Source organism: Siphateles boraxobius, unplaced genomic scaffold (genome assembly GCF_051911475.1).
Source record: "Siphateles boraxobius isolate OS27281-9 unplaced genomic scaffold, OSU_SipBor_1 56, whole genome shotgun sequence".
NCBI lineage: Eukaryota > Metazoa > Chordata > Actinopteri > Cypriniformes > Leuciscidae > Siphateles > Siphateles boraxobius.
In genome coordinates this window covers 5,458,129-5,473,173 of record NW_027509182.1, presented here as the reverse complement: position 1 = coordinate 5,473,173, position 15,045 = coordinate 5,458,129, and the positions used below count along the sequence as shown (strand labels likewise).

The 15,045-nt window shown below is 36.7% G+C and overlaps 1 protein-coding gene across 3 annotated transcripts in view; it reads left to right on the top strand.

The window, feature by feature from the left end:
* arhgef12b (Rho guanine nucleotide exchange factor (GEF) 12b) overlaps positions 1–15,045 on the top strand; it is a 99,275-nt gene that overhangs the window by 73,810 nt on the left and 10,420 nt on the right. For all 3 annotated transcript variants that reach the window (XM_077206523.1, XM_077206524.1, XM_077206525.1), the window contains 17 exons: positions 1,041–1,155; positions 1,248–1,353; positions 2,267–2,473; positions 3,599–3,740; positions 4,879–4,914; positions 5,656–5,810; positions 8,526–8,672; positions 8,767–8,852; positions 9,252–9,377; positions 9,511–9,625; positions 10,391–10,491; positions 10,570–10,647; positions 10,776–10,851; positions 12,190–12,357; positions 12,554–12,641; positions 14,527–14,604; positions 14,682–14,773. In XM_077206523.1, the coding sequence (XP_077062638.1) occupies positions 1,041–1,155; positions 1,248–1,353; positions 2,267–2,473; positions 3,599–3,740; positions 4,879–4,914; positions 5,656–5,810; positions 8,526–8,672; positions 8,767–8,852; positions 9,252–9,377; positions 9,511–9,625; positions 10,391–10,491; positions 10,570–10,647; positions 10,776–10,851; positions 12,190–12,357; positions 12,554–12,641; positions 14,527–14,604; positions 14,682–14,773 (1,916 nt within the window). The remainder of the gene's footprint in view (positions 1–1,040; positions 1,156–1,247; positions 1,354–2,266; positions 2,474–3,598; positions 3,741–4,878; positions 4,915–5,655; positions 5,811–8,525; positions 8,673–8,766; positions 8,853–9,251; positions 9,378–9,510; positions 9,626–10,390; positions 10,492–10,569; positions 10,648–10,775; positions 10,852–12,189; positions 12,358–12,553; positions 12,642–14,526; positions 14,605–14,681; positions 14,774–15,045) is intronic.

The window sequence follows — 15,045 nt, the reverse complement described above, 5'->3', positions numbered from 1 at the left end:
TATTAAAAGGTATTAATAAGCTTTTAAAGGCAAAACTAGCTACAAAACACACTAGCTCTGTAATTTCCCACCAGTTTTAGCTGCAATCTTGTTAGTGGTGTGTAGTTGCAGCATATGATCGGTCAGGAGCACATATGGGTGGCAGCAGCAGGGACTGAGGCGCTGTGTGTCCGCCCAGATGGCTCACAAGAGACTGGAGCCTCATGAAGCCTCTGACAGGAGCTTGTGAGGGCTATTTCTGCTCTGGCACTGACTGCAGTTACGCATTGTACAAGTCATCTGTTTGGCTTGTAAGTGTTTGTGAGAACAGCTTTGTAAGTTCTTCGGCTGGGGTCCTAGCTGTCAGAATAATTTTCTGCGCACTGTAAAGTATTTCAACATGGACTGAACCGAGCACTTGCTCCCCCTGCTGGAAATGACACAGTCAGTTTTAAACTACAATGTTTAAGTCAAAAGATTGATCAGAACAACAACATTAGCTAGTGAGTTTTGGCTGAATGATCCGACACCAGGGTATTTATACAGATATAATAATGCAATACTATTCTTTATACTTTGAGTCAGGGATTTGAACAAATTCCAAGTTCTGAAGGTTTAGTTCACCCAAAAATTTACATTAACTCATCCCATGTAGTTCCAAACCTGTAAGACTTTTGTTTATCTTTGGACCACAAATGAAGATATTTTTTATTAAATCTGAGATTTCTGTCCCTCCACTGATATTTACGCAACTACCACTTTGACGCTTTAAAAAGTTCATAAAGAGATTGTAAAACTAATCCAAATGAATAGAGTAGTTTAGTCCAAATTTTCTGTTAGAGACACGTTCACTTGATTTGATGAACAGGTATTGAATTTAGGCTTTAGTTGCGTGGACTGTCAAGGGAGAGGACGGAAATCTCTTAGATTTAAAAATGTCTTCATTTGCGTTCTGAAGAACGAAAGTTGCAGAACTTGCAGATTTAGAACGACATGAGAGAATTTTCTTTTCTTTCAACTTTCCCTTTAAATTTCTCTCATTCTGTTATTCTCTCTCGCAGTAGCACCATGCAGTTTGTCATACTGTCATATATGAAGCAGCTCGGTGTAAAAGTGAAGGAGTCTCGAGGGCTGGAGCACAAGCCCAAGCTAATGAATCTTTTCCCTAAGATAAAGGTACAATCTCTCAGCAAAACTCATCACTTGATCTCCAAATGACTCCATGAAACCAAATAAACTAAACCAGTGTCTCTTTGCTCCTTAATCAGAAAAGTATAAAGCCTGAGAAAGATGGAAGTGAGGAGAAATCAAAGAAAACGCGGTTCCCTAACGTTTTTCCTCAGAGACGGCCGAGCAGGATTGATGCTTCATCACGTAAGTTGATGGTTAATTTAATGAATGGTTACACCAGTGGTTCTCAACCTTTTTGACTCAAAGGCTCACCATTGTCCAACACAAATATTTGCAGGCCCCCATTTTAACTAAGATATTTCCTCTGAAAACACGCAGTCTTGTCAATTAGAGCAGAAATAACAGACTTTTTTATTAACAGACAATTGTTATATTTTAAATTAACCATTCATTTTGTTCTTCCACAAATACAATATTAGTGTACATCTTGAATATAATACGTGAACTTAAAAGGGTTAAAAAAGAGAGAAAAAAGATTAATTTCCCAGAAAAAAATATTTGTTTCAGTTTTTGTTATGGTGAAATTTGTGTTTGGTATAATTCAGTTCCTTGTGAAGGGATTGTGGGTTTATTTAACTTCCCTATTTGTGACCTTTGTTGACGTATTTTTTAAAGACAACTACCTATTTGAAGAGACACTTACCATTTAGGATTGGATTATTTTACTTCTGCTGTATAGTTTTTGTTTGTTGTTGGTACAACACAAACATTTTAGATACCTGTGAAATTTTACAATTCTCAGTTCCATTTTCGATACCATAGCAAAAATTCCTAGCACAACTATTATAAAGTTTAAACACAAGACGAATAAACAGTCAGTAATAAACAAATTACAAGCAATAGTACAAATAAATGCAATAGAACGAATAGAATAAATGAGTTTTTCAGGTAGGACTAACAATAGTATTCAGGTAAGAAATACTACAGAAATGAAATAGGGTGATTAAAAGTAAAAAGACTGCATATTCTTCACTGCATTAAATATATGTCTCCTTATTATATATTTTTTTTCCCACCTCTTTACATCCACTGTCAGCTGTCCTTATTGTCGAGCACTGACACTGATCTTGTTCTCTCTCTGTCTCTCGCCCTGCAGTCAGCAAGGCTCTGGAGCCGAGGCAGCGTCTGACAAAGCCTCAGCTGCCGTTGAGCACTGGAGAGCAGACAGACGGGTCGTCTCTTCCCATACGGGGCAGTCTGTCCAGTGAGGGCTCAGATGGCAGCGCTGCCTTGGTCACGTCACCTCCTTACAGCGCTCCAGCAGCACAGGGCACAGACGGCCTCAGCCGAGAGTCTGAAACTGGTGAGAGACGCTTCTCGAATCATTGCTGTCAAGTGTCTTCGATCCACTATCAGATTTAAATCAAAGAATGTACAATTAATTACATGATATGCTAAATGAATAACCAAGCTGAGAAAAGCTGCCCAATGAAAATCAACCATATTTATTTTTTTGGTAACACTTTACAATAAGGTTCCATTTGTTAACATTAGTTAACTTGAACTACATTAACGATAAAAAATACTTTTAAAGCATGATGCACTAATGCATCATTCAAATCCAAAGTTCTGTTAATGTTATTTAATGGACCCCAGGCAGTTAACAATGAACGGTTGAACATTTTATTACTAATGTTACCAAAGATTAATAAATTCTGTAACAAATGTATTTCTTACTATAGGTTAGTTAATGCATTAACTAATAGGACCTTAATGTCAATTTTTCTCTCAATAGGATTCTTAGTTAGGATGTTTATGTAATACAGCCCCAGCGGTCTATTTAGATATTTTTCTTTGTTGAGCTCTCCTGGGTTATCGGGGTCACGGCTCAGATCTGCTGACTAACCCTTTTCAGAAAATAATTGGCCTGTTCTTCTTAAATTGTCAAATTGTGTCCACATTTACAGAGAAGAATTTTTCCTGTGTGTGTCAATGGGAAAAGCTTTTTTTTTCTGCAAAATTTGACAAAATTATAAGACATCTGTCTTTAAAAAGCTCCTTCGGCTACACTTTATTTCAGTGGTCCACTTTAAACATCCGCTATCTATAAGTAACTTTGAAACTACATGTCAACTAGTAGACTGTTAGAGTTAGGTGTTAGGATTTGGGTCAGTAGAATACGTTGACATCTAGTTGCAAAGCTACTTGTAGTCAGTATAATGTCTTTTGTGGGAGCATCACAATAAAAGTCTTAGCAGATATCATACAGACAGTCTACTAATATTCTAATGACTGCTAGTTAACATACAGACAGTCTACTAATACTCTAATGACTGCTAGTTATCATGGAGTTGCAAACTTACTAATTGTTAGAAGAATCTCTGAAGTGGATAATCGAAATAAAGTGTTACTGCTCCTCCAATTTAGCACTGATTTCATGAGCATTTCTTTTTCTGACACATTGTGCGTCTCTCTGACTGTGGATTAGGTGGACTTCCCTCTTCTGCACTGGCCAGAATGGGAGAGGGTTCCATCCCAGGAGATTCGCAGGACTCCTCTTCAAACACTCACTTTGACTTCAGCGCTTGCACACTGGAGCATCTACAGGAAGAGGAAGCTGAGACAGACAAGTGAGTCAAGCAGTCACCATCCAGGCTCATTTTAATAAAATATTTTTTTTTAAACTAAACACAATTCAAATGGATCAAATTTCATCTGTGTTCCATTTGCTCAGTCAATATCTTGAATGTCCTCCTCAGTTAAAGTGTGTCCTCCTTAACGTGAAGCATGTGACGCTGAATATAATTTGCACCCTGAAAAGAGGAAAAATCTGGTATTCCATACTGACTGGATTTTTAAAAACATATTTTTTTTTATTGGATAAAACCACATTTAAATATTTTTTTCCTGTTCAGACTACAAAAACTGAAACAGGTTTGATTCTAAACAACACTACCGTTCCAAACCTTGGGTCAGTTTTATTTATTTATTAATTTATTTTATTTTTGAAAATACATTATTACTTTTATTCAGCAAGGACACATTCAATTTATCAAAAGTGTCTGTAAAGACATTAATAATGTTACAAAAGACTTGCTGTTCTTTTGAACTCTCTATTCATCAAAGAATCCTAAAAAAAAAAAATCAGTTTCCACAAAAATATCAGTCATCACAACTGTTTTCAACACTGATAATAACAAGACATGTTTCTTAAGCACCAAATCAGCATATTAGAATGTTTTCCGAAAGATCACGTGACACTGAAGACTTGAGTAATGATGCTGACAAAACAGATTTGACATCACAGGATTAAGTTACCTTTTAAAATGTATTAAAACAGAAATAATTTAAAATTGTAATATCATTTTATGAAATTACTGTTTTGATTTTGGAATTGTAGTGTATATAACCCTTAAATATAAATCCCTGTGCTTTGCAGAATTATCACTCCAAAACATTTATTTGCACTGAATTTGGATTTTCTTTAAAAGCCGAGCAGTCTTGTCTTATAATCAGGCTGTTTACAGGCCTCAAAGCCTATTTTTGTTCCTTATGTCTCCGTTGTGACAATGCACATGTAATGTTTGAACAAAGCATTGCTGTGTGGTGCTCTCTGTAAATGATCTTATTGGGACAGACACAGAGAATTAAGCTTGTACCTCATGACTGAGGCTCCTGAGGAGAGAAAGGGAATGCTGACGACATGCAGTTTTGGTGTGTTGGGATTGTTACTATTGTAGGGTAATTGGAATGTGATTTACCTTACAGGGCGCTGGACACCGGCACCCCCAGGCCTGACCGGAGGTAAGTGCTCTTTGCTTTTGTGGTCGACCAGTGTGGGGTTTTTTTAGTCGTCGATGACAATATCATCTCTTGGCCATTAATAACAATAACATGAACAATATGGGCAACAAACTGACTATTCACATGTATATTATGTAAATAAAACATACAAAATTCTGAGACCACTAGTGTTTTTTTTGTTTGTTTGTTTTTCTGAGTCGTAATTCAGCACTTAGTTCTTTTTAATTTTAATAAAATAAAATAATGTGAATTTAAGTGACTGTAACAAAGTTCAGGGAAGGAGGTGGCGAACATTTAATGTAACTTTAATCATAAAATAAAGAAACGAAAGGAGTGGCACCGGCCGACTGCGGCATATAAGCATAATAAACAAAAACGTAAAATGTCCAAAGCTCTCGGCCCCAGCCCTGCTTCAAAAATGTTTTAATTTAGTAAAAAAAGAAAGAGCACTTGATTTGACAAAAAAATGCAATGTTTGTTGTAAAGGAATTGTCATATTATCATTTGATTACATTTAAAAAGATTGATTAAAATGTTAAAAATGTATACATTTATTTGAATACGACTAAATACGGAATAAAATTACATCAGACAACACAGGATTTAGGAAAAAATTTAATTTAGGGGGAAAGCCTATTAATGTTAACATTTTAATAAAATATTACTTTGTTAAAGTTTTATTCATTGAATTGATTAGACATGCATTTGATGAACATGTTTTTGGTCATTGTGTTTGTACAGCAGGATGGATCCACTGGGCTCTGGAGAAGTGCAGAGTGAGGATGATCAGTGTGTTGAGGTGGAGCTGGAGCCTTCTAACTGGCAGACGCTGGTGAGCAGAGACGTCCTGTCCACACTTACCCCTCAGGAAATCAAGAGACAAGAAGTCATCAACGGTGAGCGACAAGTAGGGTTGGGCGGTATTACGGGAATATTGTATACTGCGGGGTCTTAAAATAGCAACGGTATCAGTTTCAATACCGTCATTACCGGCATTTATATATAAATATAATTTATTCAATGCCTAAAAATGCTTATGTAGTTGTCATCAAGTGACAGTGTGGAGGAGAAAGAGAGAGAGAGAGAGAGAGAGAGAGAAGGGAGAGGCGGTAAATACTGACGAGGCAATTTGTAAATGTTGCAATAAAAAAGGTGACCGCGAGAGATGAAAACACCTCTAACCTAATGTCGCATCTCCGAAACAACCACCCACTCACTGCTGCGAGGATGCATTTTGCCCCGAGTTCATTAAAAAAGCGCGTTAGTTTATATTTGTTAAAATATTATAATGTTATTTTTTTTACGTTGATGATGAAAACTGAACAGCACGAGTAAGATGGGGTGCATCGGGAGTCAGACATTGACCACTTAATTAAGTTTCATTTTGTAAAAGGCCTTTCTTTAAAGTGAATTTCGTTTTGTATAAATTGTATCTTAATTTTAATTTTTTTTTTATCAACCAATTGCCTGGATTTAATAAATAAGAATAAAATATAGCAGACAACATAATCATGACATGATCGTGCGCTGGCGCGCCGCGGTCACTTGCATTGAAATCTCATTATAAATTAACCGAAACTCAGTGTATGTCTCACAGACATGACAGATAGGCCTATATCTAAATAAAGCTTGAAATTTCATTAAACGAAACAATTCAAAACGAAAAGAAATAGTCCACTCGCTGATTATTTAATCCATGATGAGCATTTCTCTCTATGCGCGTTCATACGGAAATGGCGATCATCAAATTCATTAAACGAAACTATTCAAAACAAAAGAAATAGGCTAGTCTGCTCTCTGATTATGTAATCCATGATGTGCATTTCTCTCTATCGTTCACTATGGAGATGGCGATTCGTCAATTTCTGTAAACGAAACCATTCAAAAGGAAAAGAAATACAGGCAGCATTTACTCTCTGATTAATCCATGATGTGCATTTCTCTCTATAGGCGCGTTCACTACGGAGATATCAATCGTCAATTTCTTTAAACGAAACAATTCAAAACGAAAAGAAAAAGGCTAGCCTATACCTTCTGATTATGTAATCCATGATTTACATTTCTCTCTATATATGCGCGTCAACTTAATCTTTGCAGCAGACACTGACAGAAAAGTTGTATTAATAAAAATCAATGGACGCGTGTTACCGGATTTACAAATGCACTTCTTGCTTGTTGCTTGTTATTTTAATTTAAATTAATTAATAAAATGAATACTTTAATTGTCATAATTAAAATAATTAAATATTATTAAGTGTCCCATTTTTGCTCATTTATAAATAGTATTTATATCTACCGCCCCCTCAGCACCTGGGTTAAAAAATAATTTGGCGGCACCATATTATAACGGCTCACGTATTAAAAATAGTCGAGTCTAAATAGGGCTCTGGCTCATATTACATTTAATGCCGTCAGCCGGGATCAGACACAACGTGCACGGGTTGGCCTTGATTTTTATTTATTTTTTTTGCCCGATCTGGTATTCAGTTTCTGAACATTGTAGGCCCAAGCCAACAGTTTGGTGACGCTGTCTGAGCCTTATGTCATCATTTTTAATTAGTCACGGTAATACTGTATACCCCGGTAAAATAGGGAGGAGGTTTGACGGTATAAAAATTTGGATACCGCCCAAGCCTAGCGACAAGTGTGGTGTACTGTTTGAGCAGTGTTGGGGAAGTTGCATCCTAAAGTAATCACTGATTTTTAATTACTTGTCATACATTTGAATCAAGCTATATGATATGGACGAATGATGAACACTTAGTTTTTTTTATTAAATATCAGATAAATTACAGTTATACATGTCACCTTCTGTTATGCAACGTGGATCTCTTGCCATTAGTTTCATCTTATTATTACTTTTTATTTTTGATTGAAACACTATTCGTTATTGGATGTTAATGTTTCTACCATTATTAATTAAAACTGTATATGTAACACAAGTAAGATTATGTATATATTTTTACATATTTTATTTTCATTTTAATGTTACATTACTATTTTCTTTCTTTTAGTTCTAGTAAAAATGAATGGTGGTAGGGCAAATAGTGGCAGAGACTCATATTGTATTGTAGTATGTTATAAAACTTATTCAGTATGATTATATTTATTAAAATCATTAATGTATGCTGCCTCATCACATGTCCCTATATCCCTAAAGCCCTCCCATACCCATTAAACACTTTATTCCCAATTTTTTATTTCCTGTTAGGCACTTTATTTCCACTTTTCGAATATATATATATATATACATATATATATATATATATATATTTATAAAACAAAACAAAACAATGGGAGAGTAATGCCTTACTCTCCACCCCACTGCTCCTGTTATCAGCGTGATTTCTTTTGTAATTTTGTCTGGCTCAATCAGGTAATGTGTCAGTGTAAATAGCCTCTGCCAACAAGGCGGGCTATTTACACTTGGTGAAAATAGACACTGAAAATGTATTTCCTTACATTACCCCTGGAAAAAGTATTCTGATTACTCCCAACAGTGTATAAGCATACATTCAGTTTGAGAAGCTTTTCTACTTTCTCAGGGGCAATTTACCAGTGCAAACCATCCTGTGTGACCGCTTTTCTCCTCCACGTCATTGCTTTCACAGAGTTGTTCTACACTGAGAGAGCACATGTTCGAATGATGAAGGTTCTGGAGAATTTGTTTTACCAGCCGCTGATCAGAGACTCCATCCTGCCTTCTGCAGACATCAAAAGCATCTTCAGCAACCTTGAGGAGATCGTTCAGCTGCACAGTAAATCTCATAACTTCATAGACCTGTTAAATCCTTCTAAACCCTTGAAAAAGCATGCCTTCTAAACACTGTCTTCCTTGTTTTCTCATTTCAGTGTCTCTAACGGAACAAATGGCCGCTGTTCGGAAGAAGAATGAGACGGCGCTCATTGACTTATTAGGAGACGATCTGCTTTCCTGGGTAAGAAAGGAAGAGGTACTGCGGCAGTTAGTTTGAAATGGGGCACAGTAGCATGAAAAAGTGTTAATGTGAAAGCTGTCATGCGGACCTGACTACCTGTAGTTCGGTTGCACTGGAACTGTGGTGATGATTTACCCTGAATATGAGCGATGAGAGTGAGTGTGCAGTGCAAAACCAGGTTGTACTAATCTAAGGCAATCAAGCTGTTTTTTTGAAAATGGCGGCCGGTTTGTTGCTGTTTCAAAGTGGCTGATCTAACCAACTAAACAAACTTGAACAAGCTAACGACCTATTCGACCATGAATGAGTAGCTTTGGCCAGCTAGGAACCATCTTAAACCACTTACCATTAGATTTTCCAACGAGGACATTTCACATTAGCTTGTGTCTTTACCCACAGTTCAGTGGGGAAGAAGAGGCGAAGATCAAGAGAGCTGCGGGCACGTACTGCAGTAATCAGCCTTTCGCCCTGGAACTCATCAAGAGCAAACAGAAGAAAGACCAGCGCTTCAACTCCTTCATTCAGGTCAATGGCTTACTAGTCCAGTGGTTGCTTTCATAATTGTTTGTACTCTACTTGCTTTCGGTCGTGTGTGTTTCATATCTGGCTGTTGCCAGATGGTAAGTGTCATTTTCATGTTGAAGTGTTTGTATTGCAGGAGGCGGAGAGTAACCGTAATTGTCGCAGGCTGCAGTTAAAGGACATTATTCCTGTGGAGACTCAGAGACTCACAAAGTATCCCCTTCTGCTAGAGAACATCGCCAAATACACAGGTACAGCAGCCTCTTCTTAATAATGTTAAATATTCAAATATCTGCAAATCTAACAAATATTATTTACCATGTTATGTCCTTTTCATTAGCAAATCTGACAAAAAATCTTTACCATGTTTTGTTCTGTCATTAGCAAAAATACAAATTAAATTAATATTAATATCTTAAATAGTAAGATATATCTGCAAATCTGACCTTATTGTAAAGTGTTTACCAAATACATAATGTTATAATTAATATTAATATCTTAAATATTAAGATGTCTGCAGATCTAACAAATATTATTTACCTTTTCATCAGCAACAATACATATTATAGTGGTAATATTTTAAATATTAAAATATCTTCTAATCTGACAAATATCTAAAAATGTTTTACCATTTTATGTCCGTTTCATTAGCAAAAATAAATGTTGCTATACTGCCACTGTGTTTGTGTCTGAGACTCAGATGTGGCGAGGTCTGTTTTTGTTTAGAGCGTTCACATATGAGCCAGAATTATGAAGTGAATCACTCTGAGCCCTGTTTCACACATCCTGAATCTCTGTAACATCAGCAGCAGAATAATGTAGTGCTATCACATTAACTGCATTTCTGCTACAGCTCAATTCAGGAAAGGATGACATAAAATAACAGCCTTAAATTATAAAATGGCCATTTGAAGTTGGCCTGTAATTATTACAAACTAAGTTGTCATGAAATGTAAATTTTGGATGGGGTTAAGCAAATCACATTGCAAGACATGTCAAATTCTCACATATTACAGAGGACCCTGAGGAGAGAAGTAAAGTGAAACGGGCTGGCGAATGCTGTCGAAAGATTCTCACTCACGTCAATCAGGAGGTGAAAGAAGCCGAGAACAAACAGGTGAGGAAATAACACAATGGGTGCCTGACCTCAGATCAGACCGTATTGAACTGATCCCTGATCATCTGTTATCCCCAGAGGTTGGAGGACTACCAGAGACGCCTGGACCTGTCCTCACTGAAACAGAGCGAGAACCCCATGATAGCAGAGTTTAAGGTGAGACCTCGTATTTATCTAATTGAAATCCATTTTATCAACGCAACAAAAAAACAGGAGATTAGAAAAAGCTATATAACAAATTATCACTCACTATCAACAAAATGATGATTTTACTCTCTTTCTAGAACTTGGACTTGACTAAGAGGAAGATGGTGCATGAGGGACCACTATCCTGGAAGGTCAACAAAGATAAAACTATTGGTAGGTGCGGCTTGACACAGAATTCACCCTTGACCAAACTCAAATTAGAAATGTTTTCTACGAGTGAAATGGAATATATGATTTTATGCCATTATAGGATGGTCATTTACATAAAGATCTTTTAAAAGTGCAGTAGCGTAAATAGGCGTTAATTCTGTAGAGTAAAATGGTTTTGAAAACCTAAATTTTAATGATAGTCAAGCTGTCTTGCACCAAACACAAGTCATAAGTGTACATCAGGGCAAAAATGTAATGCTGCAAAAGTGTATAATACGGCATTTTTAAAGTTCCCCTAATATGCTTTTTCAAAAGGGGTTTTCACACTGGAGGAACATTTCATAGTTCCTTTAACTATTAGTGGAAGTGCCCGCTTTCTTGTCATGTTTGCACCGCAGGAATGGGGAACGTATAGGAACACTTTTTGGGGGAACTAAATTAGCTCCTACCTCAGAGTAGGGTCTAACCCAGCACAATAGGAACTACCAGTAGCGTAAGTTGAAGGTCAAAGTAGATGTTGTTCGCAGGCAGTCAATGGAAACCATAAGCTGGAATTATGCAAATTTGTTAGAAGCCTATGTAGGTTGGTGCAGACTGGAATTACTGATAATGTGTTTCAGGCAGTTCAGAATCATTCTTTTGGGAAACAATAACTCTATTATCGTGCACTTTGATCTTTGAATATTTGGGTTCGTACAAAGTGCTTGAAGCACTTGAATTTGACTTTTTGAAATTGAAGTCCTGGAAACCCCTTGAAAAGAGCCATATTTTTGAAGAGGTACTTGAAAAGTGCTTGAATTATTGAACATTTTTTTATTTTTTCCAGAAAAAAATAATAATCTTTTCACGCAATATTAACACAGCAGCCCGTCTGAGATATAGAGCTATTTTGCATGGCTATGAGCATGATATTAAGTTAATGATAAGTATATAATACAACTTTCATTCTTCAGGTCAATCATATATTCATGGAAAAAAATCAGTTTGAATAAGGAAGGCAATATCTTTGTCATAGTATCCTATCAGGAGGGGGATTTCCCATGCCTGACAGTGCTGGTCAGTGGATTGATCTCTATGAAGTGAAACATCAGATAACATATGTAATTTGAGTAAAAAACAACAACTAATAAAATAAATAAAAATAATAACGATATTGTTTGATAAGTGCTGATTGTAGTCCTTGAAAGTCCTGGAATTTCATTTTACAGAATCTGTACAAACCCGGTTACATACACAAACAGCCATCTAACACACTACATTAAAGTGTCTGAAAAATCATGATGGGGGCATTTTAATGTAATATTATTGTGAAATTATTGCATATGGTATGTGTGTGTGCAGAGCTGTACACATTGCTGCTCGAGGATATATTGGTGCTACTTCAGAGGCAAGATGAGAAGCTGATCTTAAAATGTCACAGTAAGAATCTGGCGGGCACCGCTGAGACCAAACACATCTTCAGCCCCATCATCAAACTCAGCACTGTGATGGTGCGCTCGGTCGCCACCGGTAAGGAGCTCTGCTTTTCAAAACAGATAAGACATTGTATATGGACATGTATCAGACCATACTTTTGAACAATACCTCAAAAATCATGTCTTCCATAATCAACTGAACTATAAAAGGTGTTTAATGGCTTCTAGATTAAAATAAAAGCAGATTCAAGGGTAGGTTGAAATAACATTATTGTGTGAATGTATTACAGACAACAGGTCATTCTTTGTACTGTCGATGTCTGATAACGGAGCTCAGATCTATGAGCTGATGGCCCAGACTGTATCTGAGCAGAAGACGTGAGTACTGATCTTTTTACCTATAATTGTCTGCCCTTTTAGAGTGACCGTTAAGTATTTTTTATTCAGTTTAAGTGAACAAAACTCACCTCAGTATGTTTAGCCTCTGAAACAGTGGACGAATGTTTGTGTTATTTACAATTACATATAGTATTTGTTAATATTTTGAATTAGCTCTTATTTTTATATATTCAATTTTCATTTTAGTTTAGGGAAATTTGTTTTTGCTTTGTTTTTTCTAGTTTTTAAAATATTTCCATATAGCTATAATTTTAGTAAATTAATTTATTTCAGTTAGTTGCCAAGACAAGATCTATAATCTAAGTTTTTCCATCTAATATTTTTTCAGCCTTATTTCAGTTACCAAAAATTATTTTTTAACATTTTAGATAATATTAAAAGGGTTAGAAATTACAAGAGGTAAATTGTAAAAATATACTATAAATATATCCTGTAAGTTTCAGAACTCAAAACTTCCTCATTAGTCCAAAAACAGCTTTTATTGAAACCAAGCTCAGAAAACGACTTTGGATTTTGTCACTATGACTACGTTTACATGCAGCCAATAACCCGTTCAAAACTGGGATATTAGCAATAACCCGGTCACGCACGGCCATGTAAACACCGGCAAAAACCCGAATATGCTCATATCCCGGATTTTAAAAAACCCGGATATGATACCTGGGGTACCCCTTTTTTAACCAAAATTTTTGGTCATGTAAACGCGTATCGGCATATCCCCATAATGATTTGTGTTCTGCGCATGTTCTATTCGCAAGGAATCTTGGTCTTTTGAGTAGAGGAACTTCTCGGCGCATACAAAAACCCGCGTGCAGTATACCGGAAGTAAACATGGCGAGACGCAGCACAGCATACTTTTGGAGCGAGTTCAGTACCAGCACCAAAGGCGCAAACAAAGGCTATCGCTATCTGCCCCGAACTATTCATTATCTGCGTGCTGCTGCTGTTGTTGTTGTCTTTGGATACAGGAAGAAGAATCGGAAATGACGCATATTGCGTCTTAAGGTTGTCCGTACGTCCAGACCAGGGATGGGCAACTCCAGTCCTTGAGGGCCACTGTCCTGCAGAGTTTAGCTCCAACCCTAATTAAACACACCTGAACAAGCTAATCAATGTTTTCAGGATTACTAAAAAATAATTTTTGTCAGGGCTGGAGCTAAACTCTGCAGGACAGTGGCCCTCGAGGACCGGAGTTGCCCATCCCTGGTCCAGACACTAACCATGCGTCACCGTTTACATCGGGAATATTGCAATTCCATGTATACAGGAGTAACTCTATCTACTCACGCATGTAAACGGGCTATTCCTAATGTTTCAGAAACCTTAACCCGACCATAACCCGAAAATTGGCTGCATGTAAACGTAGTCATCGTTACACTTCATAGTGTGGCGAAAGACCACCTTTGCAGAAGATCCATTCCTACTTCTACAGTCTATTTAGCCCCGCCTACCATTTCACGCGTCATGTAGTAGTAAATACGAGACGATGCAAACACAGGATTACTCCAGCATCAGAGTAATTCAATGAAGTAATTCATTCATAATTCTGTTTACACGAAACACGTAAGTCATCCATTGTCAATTATAACTTTAGTAACTCTAAGTATGTACTTATTTCAATATGCAAAAATATTACCCAATCATAGCAGTGAGCATTTATTTCCAAGTCTTGAATGCGATACGTCCATCAAAATGGAGTGTTCGAAAGGGAGGGTCAAAAACAGGATAGAAAATAGCTTATTGCTTATAAATTAGGATGTAAAAATCTTGATAACAATACAAGTGGAGCTCAGAGAACATAAAATTTAAAAAATGCAGCTCATGACCCCTACCTGTTTTGATTGTTTGATTTTCCAAACACTAGGTGGCAGTGTTTGATCACACAAAGAGCAGACTGCATGAAGACCAAACTACACAACATCATTCCATTACCTCAGACTGAGTGAGTTTAAGGTTTCTACATCATTTATATAGTTTTATAGGCAGTAAGTTAATGTGATAACATGACATGTTTTGCAGTGGGGAGCGTGAAGAGGTCGAGTTGATCAACTCTGGTGTTCAGAAACTAAAAGATGCTGAGCCCATTTCTTTAGGGAGCATTCAGTCTCCAGGTAAACATTTTTTTTTTTGTTTGTTTGTCATTTCATTTAATTCAACTCACGAGTCTTGTCACAGGAAGAGACCATCTCACTGTTGTACAGCAACTAGTGCCAGATTTGTAAGATGTGTAATGCAAGTAAATCTGAAATGAATACTACAGTAAAAGAAGAGCAAGAAAGTGGTAGTTCATTCAAATATGAACATAATGCAGTTGTTTGACTGCCAAAATAGGGCAATTAGCAGCACATCCAGAGTGAAGAGCAGAGTGAACGAAACTTGTCTA